Source organism: Pezoporus occidentalis, unplaced genomic scaffold (assembly GCF_034315485.1).
Source record: "Pezoporus occidentalis ecotype Australia unplaced genomic scaffold, CSIRO_AGI_Poc_V1 ctg308, whole genome shotgun sequence".
Taxonomy (NCBI): Eukaryota; Metazoa; Chordata; class Aves; order Psittaciformes; family Psittacidae; genus Pezoporus; species Pezoporus occidentalis.
Window position 1 is genome coordinate 171525 of NW_026915030.1, and position 27550 is coordinate 199074.

Below are 27550 nucleotides of genomic sequence, written 5' to 3' on the forward strand. Positions count from 1 at the left end.
TAAAAGATCCAAATCATTTATTTGCACATTCTGTTTTCACACACCTCGCTGGAGGGACAGAGATTTATCAGGTCTTATTCACCTGAACTCTTGTGTCTGCCAACAACGGGAAGAGCCCCAGTGTTTTCCTACCAGCCTTCCAGTTGTACCTCAGGATAAGGCATTTCAGCAGAGCAGAAAGCTGTGAGGGCTGTTCCTGGGAAGCCTGGCTCTTGGAGGGGCCTGGAAACCCACCTGGGTGCTGGGGAGGGTGCATGGAGCCCGTAGGAAAATAAAGTTCTCAGAATTATAAATAGTACAAAAGGAAAGGCAGGGCTGGTGCAGCCCAGGGGCATACACACTCTGACCCAGAGAGCAGTCAGGGCCGGCCCAGAGGCAGCTCCTTCCTGTGAGCACCCACAGGACCTGCAGCTCCACATGAGCCAAAGTGCCAGGTGATGATGACAGCCCTGAGCTAAGGCAGCGCTGAGGGAATGGAGCTCAATGGCCTCCTCCCAGGCAGAGGGCTGGGGGTGATGCAACACCAGCAGGCAGAAGAGTCTCTCAGGAGGGGATCATGCCTTTACTGCGCTTCCTGTCAGCCATGGCGCGGCGGTTGTGGTTCGCTCTTGTGCTTTTGTTCGCTTCCTTCTTCCTCCGTTCCTGCACCGTCTCCCGGTTCTGCCCGTGGCCCTTCACGTTCCCAACCACAGCAGAGCTGTCGTGCTTGTACCTGAAGTACACAGAAAAGGACATCACAAGCAGCACACTGCACCCTGGCGGGGCAAAAATCCACCGATCCCAGGAAGCAGGTGGGTGTGAGGAGGAGTTCGGGCATCCGGCCTTGAACCTCGGCTCAGCCCAGCTCTGCAGGGCTTCTGTAACAGCCAAGACCAGCAGTAGCCACACAAGGACCATGGTCAGACTTCATGTGTTGACATCCAAAATCAGCTATTAAACTGTCCCAGAATCCCTGTGGGAGCCATTCAAGCTCTAGGAAGCTGTGCTCTCCCAGATCCTATCTTGCACAGGGTTCTGCTGTGTATGATAAAGGGACATTCCTACCCATTTGATGGGACAGAACAACCACCAGTGAAGTAGAAGCTGGGTGAGGAAGTTCACCACCACCACAGCAGTGACCCTGACATACAGGGATGTTAAGGAGCAGGATACCCTCCAACAACTCCTACTACCTGCAGAGCCACTGTTTCACCCCATGGAGGCTGGTGCTTACTCACCCCTTCCTCGCAAGGAAAGCCAGGCGCCGCGCTTCAGCTCGCTCCCGCAGTACTGCTGGGTCCTGCACAAAATGGTCCTACCATGGAAGGAAGGGAGGAGGTCAGTAAACTCAGCAGATCCTGCCAAAGCCTAGAGCAGGACAGGATTCTGCTGGACCATGGAACACAGTGCACTGTCCGTTATCTCTTCTGGCTGAGTCGTCAGAATTGGTGTCAGTGACTCTAAACCTGACTGAGACTTTCCTCCTCAGCCAGCAACACCATCAACATCCCCATTTACAATATATCCATGACAGCAGACCATGACACCTTCAAAGCGTGCTGCTGGCATCACCTGTCTTTGGAATAAAGGAGATGAAACCTCTCCATAGAGGTGAGGCAGGTAAGACATACAGTAAATCTTAACCCAACTCCAACCACAAACTAAGTATCACCTTTGTTCTTTCCTTTTCAGCTTCCTCCTCCTCCTCCTCTTCATCCTCTTCCTCTTCCTCCTGTCCTTCCTCCTGCCCTTTAGTTCTCAAGACCTGAGGAATTGTGAACGGCCTGAGAATTAAGACACAAACAGTCAGCAATGGAGACAGTGCAGCCACCAAGTGAGCAGCAGCATCCTCCTGGGTTTGCATCCCAGCTTCCAAAAATGACAATCCACAGGTTCCATGGACTTGCTGCTTTTTCTGAAGAGCCAGATAGAAAATGACACCTTTACTATGGACAACTGCTGAATCCATGTTCTTCACTGGGAATGTTCACTATGAAGTTGTTACTGAGCATCATTATGGTTGCAAAGGAGCAGGTCAGGAAAAACCTGAAACCTCACAAGGAATTTCTCCAAGGAAACAAGTGCTTCCTCTGGGAGGTGGGGATCCAGCCCCAGCCCCAGGGCAGTACTAAGCAGAAGTAAACTTTGCTAGGCTTTAGCTCACCAGTCGGGGAGCATCTGTTGTACAAAGATAAACCCTCAAACCTCAAGCTCAAACTCAGACAGAAACATTAATGCTCAGGAAATGCTGTGCTCTGGAACCTCTAGGACTGGTCAGTGGTCATCCACAGAGCTCTAGTTTTATGGCTGGGCCCTACCCCAGTTTTATACAGGGAGAAATAGTTGGAGAAATCCATCAAGCTTTGTGAATCACCCTGAACATGCAGAGCAGCAAAGGGCCTGAGGGGGTGGAGGCAGAATTTACCACATACCTATAGCTCTTCTTTGATACATATATATATATATATATATATATATATATATATATATACACACACACACATATATATATGTGTATATGTGCTTAAATTCTATTGGAATTCAGATCCACCATCCCACTGTCACAGAAATAAATGTAAAACCAGAAATGTCTTTGTTACTTCAAACCTACAGATCTAGTTTTCCACAGGAACATCCACTAATTGTTCCTCCTGCCTTTCCCTAGGAGCAGTGAGCACCTGAAACAGGGGGAAAAGACTCAAGTACCACACTGTTACAGGCAAACCACTAAAGGATTTAAGCTGAAGCCTCACCCTGCTTTAGGAGAGGGAGAAAACTGTAGTGAAAGGGACAAAGGAAGCCCAAAGATGCATTCTGGATTGAGGTTAGAAACGGAGACATCTTCGTAGTACGCCAGAATTTTAAAGGCCACTTTTAGAAGCTGGTTTAGCATTTCTGAAACACAGGATTTCTGTCTCTGGCTCTTATTTCTAGAACAAATATTCTCCAATCCCCAGCCCAAAGTAACCCTTTGCTCCCTACAGCTGTCCGTCCTTGTGCAGGGTGCTGTGCGGTCCTGCAAGGACTGGATTCCAGGTGTCAGCACTTAGAGGTGTCAGAGGGGGTTGGAAGGAGCAGCACCCGCACTGCTCAGCTTTCCAAATGCTGCAATTCTCCTCTAACCACCAGCTGCACTCCTCAGTATTCCAGAGAGCCCTTTCCCCCGCTGCAGGAGCGTTGCCTACGAGCAGAAATGCTGCTGAGTGCAAGTTCAACACAACAGCGAATTCCCCTCTTAGATGTGTTGATTAGCTGAGGGAATGCCTGTGTCCTGCAGACACACAAAGTGGGAGCCTGAGAATATCCTGGGTGCACGCCACAGCAACACTCCTACTGACAGGAGAGGAGAGACCCAGATCTCCCTCCTGCCATGTTACAGAGAAAGTGGCAGCACCAGAGAAAGTGCTGGCTTGAAGCATACACATCCTCATTGAGAAATGAAGCTGAAAGCCAGTGCTGAACAGGCTTGTGTGAGCCATAGGTAGCCATTCCCATCACCCTCCCATCCACTGAAGCCACAGCACCTACCTCCTACTGATGAGCTCATCATCTGAGTCAGCATCATTTGCCCCCACTTGGTTTCCATCATAAGTGTCGTCGTACTCGTCCTCGTAGTCCTCCCCGTAGAGCTGAGCCTCTCCCTGCTGCACAGGCAGCTCCTCCACCACCAGCCTGTACTGGCTGTAGCGCTCCTTCTGCTCAGCAACCAGGCGCTTGTCATTCAGCAAACTTCTGGTGGTGTCCTTCTCCCTCCTGCACTCCACAGGAACAGAAACGTGTGTAAAAACCTTCCTGAGAAGTTAATTCACCCCCCCACCGCGTTAGTAAGTGGAAGCTGGAGGAACAGAAGTCTCACTTCAAACTCCGTAAGTGCTACTTAAGCCTATTTCCCCTCTGATCTACAATAGGGCTGTTTGTCTGGTTACTAAAACCAGCCTCCCCTGGCTTGGAACAAAGTCATTCTTAAACAGAAGCCCAGCAAGATTGCCCAGATAAGAACAGGAACCGGACACCAACACTGTCATTTGAGACTGAAAGGAAGCTTTTAGGGAGGCCAAATGCAATTATACTCAAGCTGCAATTTTCAGGCCAAGATTCAAACACCACAAGAAATCCCATGCACCTTGAATGAGAGGCTGTGGGGGTGAAGGCTCCAGCCTACAAACCAGCTCTGCCAGGCCCAGAGTGCCCTCTAACACCCTGCTGCAGCATCGTCTCACTGCAGCAGCAGCACAGCTGCAAGCAGAGACCTGTGTTAGAGTCACTGCTGCAGACACCTGAGTTCCTACAGCCAGGAACCTCAGCTTGCAAATGAGAGAGATTGCAAACTATGGAGATAGATGGGGAGAGCCAAAAATGAGCACTGCAGCAAGGACTCAGCCAACTAACGCTGGAAAAGAACAACCCAGAGTAGACTTGTGACTGATTCAACCTGTCTCAAAGCATGTACTTGTTTTTTGTGAATGTAGGAGGCAAGTCAGTGATAGCCATTTTAAAGGGAGGACCAAGAAACAGAATTCTGATAGAGGTATTACAAAGATGCTGTGTCTCACACTGCATAAGCATAAAGCCTTTGAAGTGCCATTTTTCAGGCTGGCCAAGCACATGCTTACAGCAAAGCAACGAGGGATTCCACTGTCAAGTATTCACAGGACAACTTGCAGCCCTCAGAGTCCAGGAGGAACACGCATCAGTGGTGCTTTGGCATCTGGATATTAACAGGGAAAGAGCCTGTCCCTAACAGACTGCAGTGACTCCAGAACAGACAAACTTATGTGACACAGAGCAAGCCCAGGGGAAGTCATCTAAGCAGGCTGATCTTCATTAAGAACATCAAGCAGTAACCTTACGGATAGATGTGGTTCCCTCTCTTCCATGACTCACTCTGGTACCTGCCTGCATTTAGCTGCAAAAATGCCCTACAAAGCATGTGGTTAGTTCACACATACCCAGCTGGGATAACATCTTCCGTTGGTATTCAACATGAGCCTGAACTAAGTGTTTGGTAATTGTCTCCTGCTGAGCTGGTCTGATGACTGCAGAAGAGCTGCAAGGAAATGTTTCAGGCACCAGTTCCAGGAAAAGCAGTGGGATAACTCCTCTAGTCCCATGGTGTGCAGGACTTCAGGTGACAGATTCAGCTAGCAATTATGGCTGGACAGGCACAGACAAGTGGGATCACTTTTCAGGATCAGCAAAGAATGACATGTATGCTCGTATGTTCGCTTCCTCGTGCTTGTTTCTCTCTTCATCCTGGCGTGGCTCTCGCTTTCACATTAACACTCCCTGCCCAAAACTGCTTATGCTTATCCACACAGGCTCTGGAGATATCATGCTTAGGCAGCAACACCACTCTACACATAAGCACAAGCTGCCTAAGAACAACTGTTTCATCAGGAAGACGTAGCCTGAGGGAGGCCAAGAGACACCAGGAATATCGGCAGTCAGAGGATAATGCTGAGCACTCATGGAACAGCACAGCAAAGAGGTGACAACTTCCCAAGGAGTGATGTCACTGCTTGAGAGAAGATACAGCCTCCCTGGCAGCAGCCAGACAGCAATGCCACAGGAGCAGGGTGCCACCACCCAGATCAGGGATCATGGAATCCCAGCCTGGTCTGGGATGGACCTTAAAGCTCCTCCAGTTCCAACCCCTGCCACAGGCAGGGACACCTTCCACTAGAGCAGCTTGCTCCAAGCCCCTGTGTCCAACCTGGCCTTGAACACTGCCAGGGATGGGGCAGCCACAGCTTCTCTGGGCACCCTGTGCCAGTGCCTCAGCACCCTCACAGGGAAGAGCTTCTGCCTCAGAGCTCATCTCAGTCTCCCCTCTGGCAGGTTAAAGCCATTCCCCTTGGCCTGTCCCTACATCCCTTGTCCCAAGCCCCTCTCCAGGTTTCCTGCAGCCTCTTCAGGCACTGGAGCTGCTCTCAGGTCTCCCCTTCAGGAGCCTTCTCTTGTCCAGGCTGACCCAGCCCAGCTCTCTCAGCCTGGCTCCAGAGCAGAGCTGCTCCAGCCCTCGCAGCATCCCCATGGCCTCCTCTGCACTCACTCCAACAGCTCCACGTCCCTCTTGTGCTGTGGCCCCAGAGCTGACCTTGCGACTTTCCAAGTTCTTCAAGCGATCTGCAGAGGGAGCTCCCAGCAGGGTTATCCCATACACTGGCTGAACCTGGGACAGTGCCCTCTGGCCTTGTCCAGCTGCTGCAGCACTACCCACATGTGCAAGACTCTGGGGAGATGGGAGGTAACGAAACACACAAGCCTCCTGCTGACAGTCACTGCCTGCACTCTGAGCAAGGCAACACCATGAGGAGAAAGGTTGTGCATGTGAGTACTTAGCTATTGGGCACCTCCAAAGTCATTGCCTTGGCCAGAGAGAAATCAAGTAGAAACACTACAGCACTGCTGCTGAGAGGCTGCTGGACTGGACCTGGGGGCAGAAGCAGTTTTCTCCTGAGAGTCTGGGGCAGCTTTGCAAACAAAACCTTAAGTGGGAGCTCCCAGGATCACAGGGCTCAATGTACAGACTTCTATTTACATTCTGTATAAATCCACACCAAAGTAACGATCACGCTCGGCAAGTTGAAGTGTTCCAGAAGAACCTGAAACAAGTCAGGGATATTCTAGAGGTGACATCAACGGGAGCCAGCAGGGCAATGTTCTAACCTAAATCTGAACAGAGTATGGCACAGCACAATGTGCCAAACTGGGCAGAAAGCAAAAAAAATGCCCTGCTGCAGGAAGCTTACAGCAGCGGAACAAGAGTAGTTTGCACCCCTGAGCACGGTCAGACTGTGAAGGAGATGGGTATTGAAATCAGATCACTCTTCACTCTCAGTTCCGAGTCCCCCCTGGCTCGCAGAGGTGGCTGCTCTGCAAGGTTTGCTCTTCAGTGCAGGTTTAACTTTCAGACCAAGAAGCAAGAGCCCAACATTACAAAGGAGCTTGGCAGAGCCCTCTCTAGCAGCACACAGAGGAAAGCCCATTAGGAAACCCACTAACTGAAACCAACCCGCTAATAACAATTCAGTTCACTTGCCCAAAGAAAGAGGTGGGAAATCTTTTTGCTCAGCCTTGCCCCCACCACACACACCTGCAGGAGGTTTGTATGAGAAATAGAATTGCAAGGTTGCAGGTACCATCCCTCCCAACAGACAGGCTTAATAAAGGGTGCACGATACTCACCTCTTGCCCTTCTGGATCCGAGAAACATCCACTGAATCCCTACTGAAAACATCAAACTCATCATTCTGGAAAACATTATAGCGAGAAGTGACCAGAGGAGTCGGGTCTGGCTTCAGCTGCCTGGTAGAAGAGAAAAGAGCAAGAGAGAATAAAACCAAAGGTGAGCTGGGGAAGACCAAGTCCTCTCCTTCCCGAGGCCTTGGGTTATCTTTGTCAGCCTCCAAGTCACCCACTACATGCCAAGGTCCACTATGTGGTGCTAGGTCACAGGTTACAACTCCTTCCTTTCACAGCCACGCTGTAGTACATGTGCAACCACTATGGGGCATTGGTGTGAGATAAAAGGCACCATTTCCAAAGCTTATCTTTTGGGGCAAAATAAAGCAACTTACAGAAAGCAACAGGAAAACTCTTTTGTTCATTTAAGAATGAATAAAACCATGAGTAGCACAGAATGTCAGCAGGCTGCCTGATCTCAGAACAGCGACTCAGCAAAGCCAGGCACTAAGTATGATGAATTACACACTGGAAAAGATTCCAGTAATTTGCTGCTGCTGATTTCAGGATATTTATCTTCCTACCGTTCTCTCAGCGTTCCAGGCTTACATTTGTTCAACTTGTAAGTCAAAGGAGCATTATTTTTACATTCATTGTGTTGGGGCTGTGAGCTCAGCTGTTGGCTGCAGACGCTGCTCTGCTCACTCCTAAACCCAGCCCTGATCCCAGTTCCACATTTGCTATTGAACTGACAGCTTTGTTTCAAGATGCAAAAGGCAGGAAAGAAAAACTAAATCCAGCCCTATCTTCTGTAACTGCTGGCTTGGCAGAAAAACCCCAACCCTTCCAAAAAGCCAGCCACCATTTGCGCCCAAGTCAGCAGATGTGACTGTGAGAGCACCAAGATTGTTGCAAGACTAAGATATTTTATATGGTTTTCCTGATAGAGATGCTTTCCTTTTGAATGGCACAATGAGACAGTCTGCCCATTCCCCCACGAAATGTGAACAAACAGCACATTCACATCCTGAGGCTCAGGCAGAAACTGCTGGTGCAGCACAAACACGTGCTGGCAGCTGCACGCAAACTCCAACAGCTCAATCCCACTGCCAGCTATGAGTCCTGCGTCCCAGGTACAAGCCAGGGAAAGCTTGTCAGAAGGTGGATGAAAATGGATCTGAACTGCACCTCCAGTCTCTCCCTGCTTTAAATTCCCCCCCAAAACAGGAGCCTGTCAAATACCATATTCAATCCTGCAGGTTGAATTTGGGATTAATCAGTTCCTCTGAAGATGCCCTTTCCTGCAGGACCTCTGGGAGTTAACGACTATGACCCTGGCCTCTGCAGCAAAATAACTTTAATAGCTTTTGAAGACAACACATTCTATTGCCCAGCCCAAACCAGTGTCCCCATGATGCAATTTTAATGGTTCTGAAGTGACCATTTAATGTACGAGTGTTTTTATCCCCCATCACAAAACACAACCCAGATCTGCTCTGTTGAAATGCTGAGCAGGGACACAAATGAGGGCAGAAAGCTATAGCAGTGAGAAGCTCTCACTGCAGCTACCTATCCCCCCAAAATGCACATTCAATTTCTTAGAGCTCTACAAGTGTCTAACCCTCCGTAAGCATGATGTTCATAGAATCACAGAATCCCAGCCTGGTTTGGGTTGGAAGGGGCCTTAAAGCTCCTCCAGCTCCAACCCCTGCCATGGGCAGGGACACCTTCCACTAGAGCAGCTTGCTCCAAGCCCCTGTGTCCAACCTGGCTTTCAGCACTGCCAGGGATGGGGCAGCCACAGCTTCTCTGGGCACCCTGGGCCAGCGCCTCAGCACCCTCACAGGGAAGAGCTTCTGCCTAAGAGCTCATCTCAGTCTCCCCTCTGGCAGGTTAAAGCCATTCCCCTTGGCCTGTCCCTACAGGCCCTTGTCCAAAGCCTCTCTCCAGCTTTCCTGCAGCCCCTTTAGGCACTGGAGATGCTCTCAGGTCTCCCCTTCAGGAGCCTTCTCTTCTCCAGGCTGACCCAGCCCAGCTCTCTCAGCCTGGCTCCAGAGCAGAGCTGCTCCAGCCCTCTGTTAAATGATAACCCACAAACAAAAAACCCCAAATGACATCAAACCCATGCCAGAAGCTGTCCCTTGCCTTTGCATTGTTCGGTCCAGCTTATCCAAGTATGGCTCCAGCTTCTCTTCTAGGATGTTGTTGATGACTTGCTCTGCATTGTAACTGTACTCTTCCAGGCAGGCCAGGATGAAGCCCTCACCAAGGTCTGGCAGCAAGTCTTTCACTTGAGAGATCAGTGAGTCCAGCTCCACTCCTGAGACCCTGGCGATGGGCGCAGCCGCTGCACCGGCACACTGCAGATACCAAACAGAAGTGGGGGCATTACTGGGGACAGCCAGCAGCTGAGGGGAGGCAGGAAGGCATGTTATGAAAAGGGAAAGCAGCAGCCTGGGTTATCTGAATTTAATCACAAAGAATTCAAAAGAAGAGAAATCATCAAAAGCTGCTTATACTGCACAAGGTCTACGACATAGCCTTGAGCACCCAACTGGTTTTGCCTGTCCCCAGGTCAGCGAAGACACTCTGGGGAATCCCTTCCTCAAATAACCTATGAACTGTGCATTAATGAATACACACATGAACTACAGTGATGAGGCACAGTATTTGAATACACCACAGCAACAGGAAGCCCAAGCCAACAGAAGTTAGAGGCAATGTGCTCCAAGATAAAGTCAGGCTCAAGGTGTGGCTTTATGGCTTCTCATTTCACAAGGCACATGGGGCTGCACTGAAATCTAGCAAAGGTAAGAAATGAGACAATCTCCCGTAACCCCCAAACCTGAGCAAACCAATCCTCTCTTCACAGATGAATGAGGCAAGGACAGAAAGAACAGGACCCAGTCCACACTGGTCTACTCACCTCATCCTCTGACACATATCCAGCCCTGAGACCTTCCATGTCTTCAACAGTTCTATCCAGTATTGCTGATGCTCCATTAGATGCTGCTGCTGGTGTTGAATCTTTAATGACTTCTTTTTTCCTGTCTACCCCTTCCCATGCACTTTCCACTGCTTGGAGGATATAGGCTGTCCTGGTCTCATCTCTAAGAGGACACCATTAAGGACATTTCTAGATGTGCATATTCAGACCTCACCCTGAAGAAACAATGAGATTTTCAGCAACCCCAAACCTGTGCCTCAATCAACCTTCATGGAATCCCAGCCTGATTTGGGTTGGAAGGGACCTTAAAGCTCCTCCAGCTCCAACCCCTGCCACAGGCAGGGACCCCTTCCACTAGAGCAGCTTGCTCCAAGCCCCTGTGTCCAACCTGGCTTTGAGCACTGCCAGGGATGGGGCAGCCACAGCTTCTCTGGGCACCCTGGGCCAGTGCCTCAGCACCCTCACAGGGAAGAGCTTCTGCCTCAGAGCTCAGCTCAGTCTCCCCTCTGGCAGGTTAAAGCCATTCCCCTTGGCCTGTCCCTACAGGCCCTTGTCCCAAGCCCCTCTCCAGCTTTCCTGCAGCCCCTTTAGGCACTGGAGCTGCTCTCAGGTCTCCCCTTCAGGAGCCTTCTCTTCTCCAGGCTGACCCAGCCCAGCTCTCTCAGCCTGGCTCCATAGACACATGACTCTCCCCTTTCTTTTTTAGGGGAAAACTTTCTATCACCCACTTCCAGTCCTGCAGCTTAACCAGAGGCAGCAATATTGGAAATGCCACAGGCACGAAGGAATCCAAGAGCAGCCAGGTCTGCAAAGCCCCAAGGTGATGGTGAAGGATACAGCGTGGAGGATGCTTGCTGAAGCAGGCTGACATCATCCTCAACAGGAAACAGCTTATCATAATCACGGAGAAATCTGAAACCCCAGAAGCAAGCTTAATCAATCACAGTCAGCCACCAGCAGACCTGTCACACACTGCTGGTCCTGCCATGCTGCTTCGGCCTCCTCACTGCTCAGGCAGGAACACTTCTAACCCCTCACCCAGTACTGGATTCCAGCATCCACTGCCAGGTCTCATTATGCTCCCATTACTCTGCAGCAGGACTTCACCAACCCCATCCCAGCCATCAGACCCCTGCAACACTCCTCAGGATGCTAAGACCCAGTGCCACATTACAGAGAAAAGAGAGTTTACATTTGAACATGATCAGAACAGCACTGTTGGGAGGCCAAGATCGAATTCCCAGTTCTGCCACTTACTCACTTTGCACCTGCAGCATCAGCACTAAACACTTTTCTGTTCTGGTCACCTCAGCTGAAAAGCAGAGATCAGTAATAATAGTCTAAGCTGTCCAGGTAGCTAATGGCTAAATTGCTATTCTCCCCTTTGAAAGCCTGGATTAAAGAGAGCAAAGAATAACATTCTCCAGCGTCACGCAACACCCTCCTCACCTTACAGTAAAGGCTGCACTGCAGTGTGAAATCCTCTCACAGCAGCTCTCCCAACTAGTCACAATGATTTCTAACTCCCAAATGTATCATAATACCTCATAATAATGTCTCGGGCAATTCTACTGTAAAGAATGGAAGAGGAAGGCAAGCTGACCCTCCCTTTGGGTCTCTCTGCAGCCAGACTCACCTCCTTTCCTGAAGCACTGAAGTGAAGATCTGGAGGAATTCCTCAATAAAAGGCTGAATGTTCTCACAGCTGCAGAAAACAATGGCACAGAGTGAACAACTGGTGGTAAGCATTGCACAACCTCCACATTCCCCCTCAGTCACGCTCATACATCAGGGGAAAATCCCAGCTGAAAATAAATTTCAGACCACTTTGGGGCTTTCAGAGGAGCAAAGGGTCAAATGGAAACAAGTTTCATCCCTGGAAGACATTCAAGGCCAGGCTGGATGTGGTTCTGAGTAGCCTGATCTAGTTGAAGATGTCCCTGCTCATTGCAGGGGGTGGGAACCAGATGAGCTTTGAAGGTCCCTTCCAACCCAAACTGTTCTATGACTATTCTTTGGCTTCAGCAGACACTTCAGCCAGCTGTGTCCACAGCTGTATCACAGTTAGAAATACAAGACTTCAGACAGACTTTACAAGTCATGCTTTGATGCCCCAGACTTGCATCAAGCACAACAGGGTGTGTAGTGCTTTTGTAATTGTGCTCTTATTATATGTCTTGGGATTATAGCAGTGAACCTCCCAGAAAGTATGTGCTCACCTGGGTAAGAACACAGGCCAAGCCAATTCCTACTGCAGCCTGTGTGTTATAACACCCAAACCTCCTACTGCTGCTGCTGCTGCAGCAAGCCCACAGCCAAACTGAACACTCTCTGCAGTACATCAGCACTGGGAAAAAAGCAGTTCTTTAGAAAGTGAAGGAAACAAATCCAGGTCTCCCATAAGGAATTCCACCAACAGACCCTCCTCATCTTCTTGGACAACTCTACCCATACCAAATGAGGGCAAATATTCAAGCAGAACATGAGCTGCAGCAACCTTCAAACCCTGTAACACGTAGAGGCAAAGAGAGCAGCCCAGGGGAGCACTGGCCTTGCAATCCAGATCCAGGCTCTTGGCTCCATCCCCAATATGCAGCATGATTTTGGGCTATTTCACTTCTCTACTATAACACAGAGACAGTTACACTTGCCTTCATTTTGAGATTACTCACAGAGTTATCAGCTAACAACTTTCACAAGAGGAGGGGGGAAGAACCAGGTAAAGGCACCAGTATCTAGATTTGAGTGTTTTCAGTCATCTGCAACACTGCATCACTTTTAATGTGGTGTCTCAGTCAAGGTGCCTACACACACACCCTTAGAATTTGCAATTTAGCCACAAGCTGAGGTTAGAAAGCTTGTTGGACCACAGCATCATCCCACTCTAGTGGGGTCAACACACACCAGTTCTGGATCATACAGCTTCCTCTGGAACATTCCTGCTGTGCAGGACGACAGACTTCTGATCTTAGCCAAAGTATATGGCTACAACCCCAATAAAAATAGCAACATCCATTCATTTTCTCCAGCAAATCTCCCCTCAATGGCAATCAAATAACTGGCTGGTACCACAGGTCCCAGTGCCAATACCTGCTTTCTAAGATGGGCTGCAGACAGGCTTGGTTTATTAGGATATGAAAAGCTTCTATCATCTTCTTTCTGGAATGTGAAATTCTCCTCCACAAATCAGCAAAGACACTTCAGGGAGAGTAAAAAGACACTATTAGCATCAGCACAAGAAATGTGAATCTTTAACACACCTTTGCTCCTTTATTTGCTGCAAGGACCACATATCAGAGCCATTTCCTAGTTATGAATGAAAATCCATACACTAAAAGCTGGTCTCAATCACCAGCTAGACAGAGACATCTCAACTGCACCAGCGCAGCCTGTGCCTTAAAATGAGACCAATCTACACATAGAGATATCATTCCCGTTTTCATGCTTTTTTATAACTGGAATGCATCTCCCATCAAATTCTTCTCAGACAGCAGTGCAAGAACTCATTAGTCACCCCACTGCCCAGGGAAAGTTGGAATTAGAAAAGTCATCTCCCTGGAGTTCTTTGAAGCAGCATAAAAAAGACAGAAAGACTCCGTGGAGGTGAGTAAAGCAGCATGAAGTGAATTCTTAACTAAGCCCTTGGAGAGTCCTGTTGAACAGAAGAGGCAAAGCCCCTGCACCCACTTTCACCTGTTGTCCTCATAGTGCCTCTTCTTGATTGCAGCTTCCAGCTCAGGAACTGCCAGTTCATAAAACGAAGCTAATCTGTAGGAAGGGGCAACAAAACAGTAACTGTCACCTGAGGCTTCAGAAGTCATTTGCTAAAAGACAAGTCAAACTGCTCATTTCATTAGCACTCACTGGCATTACACCATTTTGTTATTTGTACCCTGAAACAGGAGCAAATATGCTTTTGCCAAGGGCCTGCAGGGACAGGCCAAGGGGAATGGCTTTAACCTGCCACAGGGGAGACTGAGCTGAGCTCTTAGGCAGAAGCTCTTCCCTGTGAGGGTGCTGAGGTGCTGTCACAGGGTGCCCAGAGAAGCTGTGGCTGCCCCATCCCTGGCAGTGTTCAAGGCCAGGTTGGGCACAGGGGCTTCGAGCAAGCTGCTCTAGTGGAAGGGGTTGGAGTTGGAGCTGGAGGAGCTTTAAGGTCCCTTCCAACCCAAACCAGGCTGGGATTCTATGCACTAGACAGAGCAGCACCCGGAGGTCATCGAGGTATCTTTGAAGATGCAGGCACAGAACTGCATTTGAACATCACCACACTACTGAAGAGAAGAACAACCTGCCCAACTGAGAAACACCCCAAACACAGATCTGCAGGGAGCTGATAGGTTTAGCCCATCCTGAAGCACACCCTTCCCTTCCAATATCCTCATGGCCCCATCTTGCTCTACGCTAAAACCAGATACAAAACTGGGTATGATTTCCAATAAGCTCTTACTGGTCTTCCTATTCAGCTCTGCTCTAGGTGGGCACTTAGGTGAAGGTATTCAATATGCAGAAAGCCTAACAGCATGTTGCAATAGGATGCCACAGGGAGGAAACAAAGAAAGATAGCTTGGTCCAGTTTCACATTTTCCATGCCAGGCAGCTCACACAGACTCCTTCCTTTAGGGACAGAGCCCCAAGAGATGCAGACTAACAGCCAGTGCTGCTCCCTCAGTAGCTGGCTGTTACAAATCACAATTTGCAGCACTGTGCAGGAGAGCCACGCTGAACTGATGGGCTGAGGCTCCATTAGGAACATTATGTCTGTGTCTCCTATTAAGAACCAAACATGCTAAATGAGTATCCTTGAGGCAAATGTAGCAGAAGCTCTCATTGATACTTTTAGTCAGGGAGAGAAATGAGCAAGTGCCAGCAGATGGATTCAGCCACAGAGAGGTTCCAGGAGGATGACACATAGATCAGTTTCCCTTTCCACGCTCCAGAGCCCCAGACATTAGTCCATATTGAGAAGTAATGAGAATGTTGCTGTTGTCCTACTGCACAGAGATCAAGAATATTTTAGCACATCTACTAACATCAGCAGTAGGATTGAAAGCAAAAGGCTTTCCTCCTGTGAGTAACCAAGCGTGGAAGCTGTGCTGCTCACCAATTCAAACAGCCACCAGCACTCCATCAATCTGCTGGTCCTTCAATAACCAACTGGACCACAACACCCAAGGAGGACAGGCACCCACACCCCCCAGAGCAGCATTACTCAACCTATGGTCCATAAACCACCAGCAGCTGTGCTGCCTCAGAGGCCTGCAACACAATTGGAAACAAAAGCAAAATACAAACATGTGCTTGTTCCCAAGCAAACAAAACTGGGAAATAAGGACAATAAATTAACACTTCACAGTGGCTCCTAACCAAAGGCAAGACTCTACAAGATGGTCTGGGGGATTAAACAACTGGAGCAAGCTGGGTAAGTGCCACTCAAGGACTTGCAGCCTCTGTGGGGACACACTCTGCTGTTTGGTCATCGAGACCATCCTGACTCATCTGCACTGTGATCCAGAGCTGGGCTGGGAATTAGCTGCCAACCCAGCTGTCATTCTCTCCCAGGCACTCAGCTTCTGCCAAACCTCAGTAATATTCTCTAGCATAAACCTCATGCAGAGCATCAAATAAAAGCATTTCTTTTCAGACCTCGATGGACTATCACTCTGAAATACTTTCCACTTCCCTTGCTTCAGGCCCTACAGCAGGAAGCCCTTTTTATCTACAACTCTTTTCTCCTTGCCCTCTCCACCCCACCAAGTACCGTTTAGTAGGTTTTAAAGCCATCATGGTTGCCTAGCTCTAGGATCACTCAAGGATAATGAGGAAGGTGCACAGATAGAGAAGCTCCAGACGTCCCTGTAATCATTATTTATCACTCTGTATTCCTGTCAGTGTGAACCTCACTGTCAGTTCATAAAACGAAGCTAATCTGTAGGAAGGGGCAACAAAACAGTAACTGTCACCTGAGGCTTCAGAAGCCATTTGCTAAAAGACAAGTCAAACTGCTCATTTCATTAGCACTCACTGGCATTACACCATTTTGTTATTTGTGCCCTGAAACAGGAGCAAATATGCTTTTGCCAAGGGCCTGCAGGGACAGGCCAAGGGGAATGGCTTTAACCTGCCAGAGGGGAGGCTGAGCTGAGCTCTTAGGCAGAAGCTCTTCCCTGTGAGGGTGCTGAGGCACTGGCACAGGGTGCCCAGAGAAGCTGTGGCTGCCCCATCCCTGGCAGTGTTCAAGGCCAGGTTGGACACAGGGGCTTGGAGCAAGCTGCTCCAGTGGAAGGGGTCCCTGCCCGTGGCAGGGGTTGGAGCTGGAGGAGCTTTAAGGTCCCCTCAACACAAACCAGGGTGACTTATGATTAAATGGCAGTGTCAGTGGTAAAGGGACTGGGCGAGGACACAACAGAATATTCAGTACTTTTACTTCACCAAGCCCAGCTCTGTCTGCGGGCCAAGATGTACCTGTAACAAAACTCATGTTTCTGGAAGGTCTGGCAGGCCAATGGGAAGATATCAAGGAACGCCCAGAGCGTCGTGCAGGTGTCGCATAAGTACAGCACAATGTCCTTCAGCTCCTGAGAGTGAAAGAGCAATTACTGAGAGAAGAGCCAGGCAAGTTTTCCCAGGAACACAACACAACCACCAGGGACACACCGCGTTCAGACCAAGCCTTGCTTCTGACTGCACAAAGAGTCTGCTATGAATTATAAACACATGACACATTAATGGGTCTAGAGGCAGAGACAATGTCCATGCTAGAACTTCTGTCCTTTAACGATTTATGATGCAATCCCCACAGCTCGCTCACATTCAAGGCACTGTGAAATTACATGAACCCTCAATATATCCTGTTTTGGGCAGTGGCTCTGGCCTCCATGTATCCTCCTCCACATAGAGTATTGCTCCCCATCTAGCTGGAAGCACTGCATAGCAGTAACACAGGAATTAAAGGGATGATTTCAGTGGTCCATTTCAGTGCAAGATGCATTTCCAGGGTAGCTGCAACAACTCCCACACACAAGCTGTGTAAGATTTCGCAGAGCATGCTCACTGACATGGGGCCTGTCTTTGTGCAGCACCCAGCACTAAACCCCCCCTATTTAATGAACTAAAGTACTTTTGTTAAACAAACATTTCTGAATTACAGCCAAACCAACTCTGACCACTGCCAGGGCTCTGGTGGAGCCTTCTCTCAGCTACCAGTAAGTTAAGTTACCTACAAGCTGGTTAAGGGAAAGAGATGGCAGGTTTAGAAAGAGCCCACGATACAAGGGACATGGTTGAAAAGCACAAGAAGAAAGCAACCAGCTCAGGGTGGAAAGACTTTTATCATCAAGTCATATGACAAACAGTGAACTAATGACAGGGAACCATGTGCTGCATGAGCCACCCGTGTCTGGGAACAGAATGACCCTCTGTGGTCATAGTGCTCCCCAGACTGCTCAGTCTGCAGGGCAGCAAACAGCAAAGGGCAAGAAGCAGCAGTTCTACCTGGAGAGGCATGTTTCCTGGAGTCACATTTACTTTTTCTTCCAATTTCTGGGGCTCAGCAGAGGCTCCTTCACACTGCAAACCACACTGCTGCAAAATATTGTTGAACACCTACATCAAGAGAAGGGAGCAGCGTTAAAACAGGCAGGGAAAGCAGCAGGAGATGCTTTACCTTGTTAACAATCACTGCTATGATCATGTGTGCAAGCTGGGACTGTTTCCATTCAACATGGAGCTGTGTAAGGCAGAAGTTGCAACAGACTCTCACAGGCTACAGCAGGAAGGGCCACGCTGCACTTCTGAGACTCCATGCAGCTTGCAAGTAGCTAAGTGCAGCTGCATATGGCTGTGATGTCAAGACAGGGACTGCAGCTAATCTGACTCCATAGCAGCCTTCCAGTATCTGAAGGGGGCCTATAAGGATGCTGGGGAGGAACTCTTCATTAGGGACTGTAGTGGTAGGACAAGGGGTAACAGGTTAAAACTGAAACAGGGGAAGTTTAGATTGGATATAAGAAATAAATTCTTTCCTGTTAGGGTGGTGAGGCACTGGAATGGGTTGCCCAGGGAAGCTATGAATGCTCCATCCCTGGCAGTGTTCAAGGCCAGGCTGGACAGAGCCTTGGGTGCCCTGGTTTAGTGTGAGGTGTCCCTGCCCATGGCAGGGGGGTTGGAACTGGATGGTCTTAATTTCCTGCCCAACCCAAACTATTCTATGATTCTAAGCCAGATCTTAGCTGGGTGAGAAAAAACAGGCAGCAACAACACTGGGAAGCCACCCAGAATCCCTATTTGCAGTGGGACAACTGTGAAGTTAACACCATATGAGCTCCTGCTTGCAAGCTAGTCCCACAGCCTTCCTGTGAGCAGGTTGGCAGGACAGAGTTTGTGGCTCTTGTTTACAACCAAAGAGTCTGGGAGAAGCTGACAGAATTAGGTCCTGGACTGCCAACATCCTGTGGGGTAGGACCAAATTAAAAGCAACTCTCTACACCTGTACCTTGAGAGATTTGGCAGCTCTCCTCCCTGAGGCATATGAATGGGCAGCTGAAGGTGCTCATTGCTATTCTAGAGGGCATGTAAGCTCCTGAACCTGCACAGGTATCAACCCCTTTCAGTGACAGTGTAAGCACATCAGTAGTTTTCTGGATCAGTGATCTCTAGCTGTTACATCCACACACTTGAGATGCACAGGCACGGCCCTGCAGTGGTCACCACCACACAGAGCCAAGAAACCAGTGCTCTGCAGAGAAACTGCTCCAATATGGTACATCACAGAAATCTCCTGGAGTCTCTCCTGCCCTCCCACTGATGCATTTGAAGGTCTGGTCTTGCATCCTAGGATATTTTTCAAACAAGGTATCACCTCTGGGATTTACCTCTAACAGTTTCTTAGCACTTGGGAAAAAAGGATGTGGGCTTTCAAGAAGTGACATTATTGGTGTCTTGGGGTAAATGGTATCTTGGGTTTGTTTATTTTGAGTACATAAATATGACATTTTCAGGCTATAAAGATGTCAAAGTGCCTTGATTTCCCCCTCAGGTTAAATATGAATCCCACTTGCTGAGTCTGGGGAATATAAAAGCTGCTCATAAAAATGAAAGCTTAGACATGGAGAGGTACAAAACAGCTTTTGTATGGCAGCAATGCATCCCTTCCAAGAGAATTCCATTTACTCCTGAGCAGCTGCAGTGCTAATACTAACCCATTCCACTATGTCAAGTAGACATATCTATGGTCTCTATTTTGCTGGTTTAAGTTTCAGTGCTTCCCCCACTTGGGGTGGGTGGAGGATACAAGGAATACTTTTTGAGCTGCCTAATGAACATTCCTTCAGATTACCTGCAGAGACAGCAGCAGCTGAAGGAAGGCCAAAGGAAATCATCATCAAGAAACAGTTTTAGATGAAGGTTCCAAACCTGCCTGAGGCACATTAGCATCAACTTGAGAAAGTAAGCACTAGCAAATGCATTCTGCCTGCCTATGACCACGTTTGCTCCATTGCACCCTCTAAGCCGTGCCACACTCCCAGAGGAAAGCCCAGCTCTGGGCTGAGCAGCAGAGCAGTACCTGGAGGACAGTGGGCAGAGTTTCGTCTAGGTCACTGAAGTAACTTGGTTGTTGGGTGAATATATTTCCTGCGAAGAGAAATGGGAGAAAAGAGACCGTTTCCCATTAGTTCAAACATTCATGGCAACGAGCAAATGTGCATCAGCAGATGTACTGGTGATAGCCCAGTACAGTACTGTACTGATACCCCAGATATACTGTACTGATACCCCCACTCCCAATCCAGCTAATACCCATCTAGGACCCAGGCAAGGCTCCTTCCTCCACTCCTGCTCAGTCTGACTGATAGGGCTGCTGTCAACTCACTAGTGCAGCGGCAGGACTGGTTAACAAGGATATGCTCATCAGAGCAGAGCAAAGGAGCTGCAAGATGATTTCTCCAAAAGCTGGATCAATGAACACCACAAATACCACCCCTGAACATTCCTGCTTCCTGTATTTGGCAACTGGAGTTGACTTTCAATTACTGAGAAGAGCTCAGCATGCACTGGGAAGTGTTCTGCAGAATATTTCTTCAGGGTAATGAGGCTTTAGCAATACCTGTTGTTGTATTACTAGGGCTTCATTATCTCTACAAAATACTCCACTGATTAACGGCACAGCATAAATCCTCAGCAAGTAAGCCCAGAGGCTGCCTGTTTTCCTGTGAGTTACTGTTCAGACCACGAAAATTAACAGAGCTAATGTCCTTATGCAAGGGCAGAGCATGGGTGAGAGTTACGAGACAGGTTTCAGAACAATTTATACCCCAACAAGAACCTGAAGTTGATCAAGTTCTGAATTACACACCAGAACTGCTGTGCTATTACTGTCACAACATAATCAGGTGAGCAAATCACCGGTCACCTCCATGCAGCGTTACTGTGCTGAGTATATGCAGAGCATATGCAGAATTCAAATGAGGTTTCACACATTTGGGTCTTCTTTGGACTATTTTAAGAGCCAGATAATCCAAGCTTCACCTCTGAAAGGGAAATACCTATCCTGTCATGCCTCTTGGCCACCTCTGAGGCTTGGCAGGTGAATTCAGAGTGGAAGTTACTGAAAGAGGATAAAGGGGTTAAAAATCACAAAGGTTTATCTAAGCTTTTCTGGCAATTTGGCTACATCACATGAGCTCATGTTAGTCAATGTGGAAATGAGACAAAAATAGCTACTAAAGGAAGAACAAAGTTTCACTGCATGAATGGCAGACAATGTGGGTTAGAATTCAGGTAGAAGAGCTCACTTCATCCATAGTCAGGTTCTCTTCCATCTGCTCAGGTGGACGTTAAAGATCACAAGTGGTTCCCTTGTGAAGGGAGCACGGGGTAAGTGCAGCAGCTAAACCAATGTGCCCCACGCTCATGATACAGAGCATAAGGCTGAGTTGTTACTTCATATGAGCTGGCCAGAGTGGCTGTACAGAATCAGGGAAATCTAGTGATAAGCACAGCTTGAGCAATGCTCTGAGGGCTCTGTGGTTTGAAGGTACTCCACAAATCAAGGCCTGCACTGAGACTTCCAAGATCTCCTGCTTCACAGACCAGGGATTACCTCACGTTGCACATTCCCCATGGCTCCCAACTCTGTGAACACTCATGCCAGACTGTGCCCATCGTCAGAGCCTCCTCCCTCCCTGCTCACTCGTTGAGTTGTTTCCCCCTTCCCATCCCTGTGAGGATTTTACAGAGCCCTCATGGCCTCAGCCCAGCTCAGGGCAGTTGAGCAGCAGGACACAGCGCTTTCAATGACATCAATGAAGGTCACAACTAAAGTAATCTGATGCAGAAATTACAGATTCTAGTTGCCACTGAACAATTCCTTTCCAGAGCAGTTACGCTGGCATAAACCCCTACTTGCCACCCTACAAGTAAGCAGAATGCCAAAATGCAACATGTTGTTCCTTGGCTTTAACTAACCGATCATCTTCTGGAGCAGGACACCATTTCCCTTCCCAAAAAGCACACAGAGATCCAAGATCTTCGGGATGTCGAACAGGAAGTTATTGTAAATAATTTCTCCAAAGACAGAAGGGGTGATGAAATGATCCTGCAGAATAAAAAACCAAACCCAGTAATTTAAAGGATAATTCATATCTTGCTCTGCAAGAGCTCCAGCATTATAATGGCACCTGTGAAAACATCTATCAAAGGTGTATTTGGGATTTTGTTCCATAGAAGGCAGAGACTCTGCTTACACCAGCTTCTGCAGCACCCTCTGTCCCCACATCCCCACTGCTTGTCACTGCCATGACACTGCCCACCCACATGAAGCGAACCCACCAACCTAAGTGTTAAAAGAAAAAGCTCCTACAGTTCATTCAGCTCCCAGACCTGGCTCATGATAGGGCCAAAGAGCTGAGCTGACAAAAGAATGGCTCAGCCCAGGTGTAGGAATGAGTAACCTGGCACAGGAACAGCTTCACTGGCACCAACACTGAAAAACACCCTTGAGATCCCAGCCTGAGGTTAGTGGTACCCTGGAAGAGTCAAGGCACCAAAGACAACTGCATCACTGACAAGTAGAAAGCAAACCCAGGAACTGCAGCTCTATATCCTGACTGCTGGAACACTCAACACAGCCCCCCGACTCTCAGCACTGCAGGAATTTTGGCTAAAATTCCACATGACAAGTGCCTCTGACACTGAGAAACAAGCAAGCTAAACCATGACTTTGGCCTTCCAGATGAGAATGTGCCTATGGTGGTGAACATGTCCAACCTCAGTGAAAGGCAGCACACACGTTCCCTGCTTCAGCTGAGGGACAGGGCTTACTGCTGGCTGGGGCCAACTTCCAGAGCTCCTGCTGCCCGCCTGCAGGACAACAGACTATTTATTCTCTCCCAATTACTCAAGTATAACATGGTGTCAGATGCTCACTGCCTCACTGGAGGGGTAAGATCTAATCAGCTCCTGGAATGAAAGACGCCACAGAGGTGTCAGTGCTGCTGCTGAAGTGGTGCCAGCTGCAGGCTCCAGCATTCCTTCTACCTGCTCCTGCCCCGCTCCTCCACCTCCCACTCCAAGAGCTTTCCTCAAAACATCCTGAACGTCACCATTGTGACAACCAAGAGAATCAATACAGCACTAAATAACACACCATGAGCCGAGGATATCAAGGAGTAATTGCTTAAACACAAGGCGCCTTGCTCACTCACCCATCCTGCCCACAGGCCTTGTGAAAATTCCACAGCTCCCGATGGGAGTTGCACTCACATGATTAGGGCTGAGCGTGGCTTTCAATTACCATGCCAAGAAAACAGTAATTTAGAGAAGTTTCACTGTGTCCCCAAAACCTGGGGAAAGTTCAAGGAAGGCCAGCGATCAGGACAGGTTATGTGACACAGCACAGCGCAGAGGAAGTGGCACTGAGCCCCTGTGCCACAGAGTGGCCAGCTTGCTCGCTCTTCCAGGGATGTATCACAGCCCCACCTGTGGCTAACCTGCTATTACTGAGCTGCCTGCCTGGATCTCCTTCCTCAGAAACCATCCCATAGTTCAGATGCTTCAGCTCTGCGTGGTTATCATCTCTATAGAGTAAACAAGCTGATAAAAACAGCCAGGGAGAGGAACGCAGCTGGACACACAAGGAACACCATTAAGTCCTCTGATGGCGTTTTTCCTAAGCTGCCCAGCCCAGGGAAACTCAAAGGGAATGAAATCCTCACCTTGGACTCCTTGTGAGTGGACATCCTGAGGAAGGTTAGGAAGACACTCCGGTGAAGGCCCCTCTGCATGTCGCTCACCTCGGGGTGACAATCCAGCTCCCCATCAAACTTGCGAGGGGCAAAGCGCAAGTAGGAATCCAGACACTTGTGAAGTGTCTCATCAAAAATCACCTTGCACCGCCAGAAACAAGGAAACAAAGAAGAGAACGTCACACATCCACAGGCTGTGCTCAGGGGAAGGCCACCTAAAGTTGAAAGTGATTTAAAACATTCTAGAGTGCTAAAAGGAGCCCCACATGCAGCAAATACAAGCAAACTCTTCAAATCCACAGGGGAAAATCTACTGGGACTTTCTTTGCACCCTAAGGTGCAGTAATTAAAATGCTTGACAAATAACACAGAATCTTAGAATCAGTTAGGATGGAAAAGCCCTTTAAGCTCATCAAGTCCAACCATTCCCCAGCACTGCCAATGCCACCACTAATCCATGGCGCTGAGGACTTTGTCTACACAGTGTGTGAACACTTCCAAGGATGGGAGGTGCTGGTGCGGTGATGGTGCCCGTTGGGGACTCAGGGGGAGGTCATGTCATTAAGTGCATAAGGAGCATATACAAGTCTTTATGAAACTGGTTTAAAGTTCATGGCTTCTAGAAACACCTTCTTCAGTGTCCACAAAACAATTCTTACCTGGCACCAAAATTTGTCATGAGGCAAAGCCAGAAGCCAGTTCAGGTCATCTGCAATGAATTTGGCTCTCTCCAAGAACTCTTCCACTAAAGCAGGGTCTCTGGCGAGGGGTGGCGGTCTGTATAGCACAAAAGACCGATCTGCTTTTATTTCTGGGTGCTGCAGAAAGCCAAAACACTGTATTAAAACTACAGACCAAGAGACAGGAATGCCCAGTTACCATGTGCACTGCTCACTGAATTAGGAAACCAACACAAAATTGCACTTGAATACAATTTGCCATTCAGTTCCCTGGTAACTTCCCATTTTGTAAGCTTTCGAGATGGGTTACCAGCAGGTTTGTATCCTTATTTATCAGCAATGTTTTCAGGCCTTGCTTCATAATGTGGTGGATGCTGCTCCTTGCACTCTGTTAAACAAAGCCTTGCAAAGCAGCCCTCCCACACCTTCAAAACAAACAGCAGCCGCGTGGTGCTGTGCCTCCGAAGCGCGGCTGCGCTCTCTTTTCCCTCCTAACTGGTTCTTGCACAACATTCCATGAAGTCAAACTGACACAGCCACCAAACAGAGAGAAGAAACATTTCACTGCCCTCCCCCAAGGGTTACTGAACAGGCTTTGCCCAAATACTCCAGCCTAGAATGAGAATCACACTGAAGAGCAGGCAGCAGCTTGAAGCTCTGCCTTAACCCACATGTACACCCAGGTACGTGCGAACCTCCTCAAGCCAGCAGCCCACTTCTGCAATGTGCCCACAAGGCCCTCTGCTTTCTCTCTCTTATTTCTGGGAGAAAAGGGTTATTACCATGGATTAAATATCCTGATTTCACTAAGCAGAACTGTCACAGGATGCAGGGAGTGCATGGAATTATCCCAGTGCTATAGGTCAGAGCTAAGTTCACACAGAGCTTGCAAAAGCTCCCAAAGCATTCCCTCTATTGCAGCCAAATTTACATTGCTGCTCCTTGAAATAAGTAGCTCTGGAGGACACAGTTTGCTGTTGATGTTGAACACAATGAGTTTGAGTTGGGCTTTTTTTTTTTCCACAAGAGTGGGCAAATGAAATCTCAACTGTGAATGCATTAAACCACAAAAAAAGCTTCTTGTGACAGGTGAGCTAACCAACTTTCATCATATCCCAGACAAAGGGTAGTTTCACCCAAGCTTCAACATGAGATACTTATTTATTAAAGATTTTGTTTTGGCTTTCAGGAAAAAGACAGCTCACCAGTGCTGGTAAAGTTCTCATCTTCCCTGTTTTGGGATCCTTTTCTGTCAGCTGGAGCTCATCCAGAGGCAGTGCCGGCATTGTGATGACTTGTTCCTATCTTCAGCAAACAGAAGACCAAAGGCAGCACAGGGTGTATTTTACAAGGTCAGTCAACTGAAAGCACAACAAAAGAAGCTACACACACAGAGCCTTCCTGTACCACACAGGGCCTGGAGATGGATTTATGTAAAGCAATTTATCCACCACCCAAATGCTAAACCTCGAGGGAACACCCAGAAGCCACCTGCACACACCTCAGAAGAAACCTGTAACGTGCTGCTCTACTTGCAGCCCTGTTCCTCAGTGAGAGGCCCCACGTATCATCCAGGACAATAAAAATCAGATGGGAGTACTGTTTAGTATGAAAGCTTCCTATTTAAATCCAGCTCCTGAAGAGCTGGGCTCAACTCTTGGCTTTTGCTGTCTCTTTAATGCTTCCAGTCTATCTCCTGACAGTCCAAACTGGAGAGGCAACCAAAACACAGTCTGCCAACATACTATTAAAGGAATAGCTGTGGTGCTTACGTGGCAGAAGCACTCAGCACTCCTCCAGACAGAGTGCCCAGGGTGAGCCTGCAAAGCACAGCCTGCCCTCCCCTGCCACCTCCCACCTGCTCACCAAACCACGACTGCAGTTCTAACAGCACTTTTAGGCTCAATTCCCCTCCTAAAATTAACTGCAAGTCAAATGTGAGGGCGATTCAAAAGCACATCCCTTACGTGCATTGTTAGAGAAGTTCAGGTATTAACAAGAATGGTTTCAATTCTTGTGATAAACAATTTCCCTCTGAAAAAAATCCACCCCAACAACTTTGCAGCAGAATCGCTGGTTTTCCTCTCGTAACACATTTAATTTGGCCCTTAAAACTTCTGGAGTCAGGCTGAAAACTGCACAGGCCTGTGTGTTTGCAACAAGGGGAAAAATGTCTCATTTCAAACCATGGGAGTCTTGATTCCAAGTCAAAAACATCTTGGAAGAGAGTGGACCCTGGCCAAAAGCATATTCAGCTGGAGAAGAGAATAACCCCAAGCATGGAATATCCTCAGCACAGGGGATCATTCCCGATCACTATCATGCGCTTTTCCTGACCCACTAGCTTTGGTCTCAACTACAAGGACGTGATTAATGATGTCAGGCACACTGCATGAGCCAAAGAGCCCTGACACAGAATCCCAGCCTGGTTTGGGTGGGAAGAGACCTTCAAGCTCCTCCAGTTCCAACCCCTGCATGGGCAGGGACACCTTCCACTAGAGCAGCTTGCTCCAAGCCCCTGTGTCCAACCTGGCCTTGAACACTGCCAGGGATGGGGCAGCCACAGCTTCTCTGGGCACCCTGTGCCAGCGCCTCAGCACCCTCACAGGGAACCAGACTTTTGCCGGGGAACTCATTTTCCCAGGATGAGGAGCATTCCCTGCCCTGCCGTCCCACCTGGCACAGAGCGGGGACCCGGCGGGAGCTGCACGCTGCCGGGCACCGCAGAGGAAGGGTTTGACACGCCAGGTCCCAGCAGCGGCTCTGCGGTGGGACACGCTGCTGAGGAGCGCGGCCAAGCCCTGGCCCTCTTCGGGGACTCCAGGGCTCGTCTTCCCCGCGCTCTCCCCCCAGGGACCCCGGGCAGGAGCAGCAGACATCCCCGCTCAGGTCCCGTCCCAGCCCGGCCCCCCGCCCGCAGCCCCGAGAACCCCTCCAGCCACCGGCCCAGCGCGGCCCTCAACAGCTGCCGCCACCGGCCCCGCGGTCCCCCAGGCCCTGCCCGCCCCACCGCGAGCCCCGCTGCTCCGGACACGCGTTCGGTGACCGCCAGCCCCACCACATCCCGCGGCCCCCAAGCCCCCGGTTACCGGCAGCCACGTCCCGCCGAAGAACGGCACTTCCGGCTCCGAGAGGAAGTGGGCGGGGCCCGGGGTCCCGGAGCGGCGGCGTTGGCTCCGGCACGGCCCGGTAATGAGGGGAAGGGGAGCCCCGCCTGCGACCGGCTGGTTCCCCTTGGGAAACACCCACCGGTTAAACCAGTCACCGCCCGGACACACCGGCCCGCCCTGACACCAGGAAAAGCCAGGTCTGAACTCCCAACGCAAATCACGGCTTCCCGGTCAGCGCGGGGTGATTGCTGGTGCCTCGCGTAGGGACAGGGTAGAGCGTGACACAGCAGAGCTGCTGAGACCAGAACAGAGGGTGAGAGGGTGAGGAGAGGATCCTGCCCCTCTGCTGGGCTCTGGGGAGACCCCCCCTGCAGTCCTGATCCAGCTCTGGGGCAGCAGCACAAG

The 27550-nt window shown here is 49.3% G+C and overlaps 1 protein-coding gene across 3 annotated transcripts; it reads right to left on the bottom strand.

Annotated features, from left to right (window-relative positions):
• ASCC2 (activating signal cointegrator 1 complex subunit 2) lies at window positions 1-27180 on the bottom strand. Of its 3 annotated transcripts, XM_062627822.1 has the most exons (19): window positions 27125-27180; window positions 25241-25340; window positions 24015-24173; window positions 23326-23496; window positions 21578-21707; window positions 19677-19744; window positions 17606-17716; window positions 16577-16689; window positions 13805-13879; window positions 13202-13309; window positions 11748-11816; window positions 10949-11023; window positions 10091-10274; window positions 9310-9524; window positions 7168-7287; window positions 3508-3732; window positions 1652-1763; window positions 1218-1294; window positions 1-712 (listed from the first exon to the last, which is right to left on the bottom strand). In XM_062627822.1, the coding sequence occupies exons 2-19, from the start codon at window positions 25319-25321 to the stop codon at window positions 544-546; spliced, it is 2262 nt and encodes a 753-aa protein (XP_062483806.1). In that variant the 5' UTR covers window positions 25322-25340; window positions 27125-27180; the 3' UTR covers window positions 1-543. The 3 variants fall into 3 exon arrangements, with proteins under 3 accessions (XP_062483806.1, XP_062483805.1, XP_062483807.1); XM_062627821.1 differs by lacking the exon at window positions 27125-27180 and having other exon boundaries at window positions 25241-25519; XM_062627823.1 differs by lacking the exon at window positions 27125-27180 and having other exon boundaries at window positions 24015-24132; window positions 25241-25347.
• Between the last annotated feature and the right edge of the window lie 370 nt (window positions 27181-27550).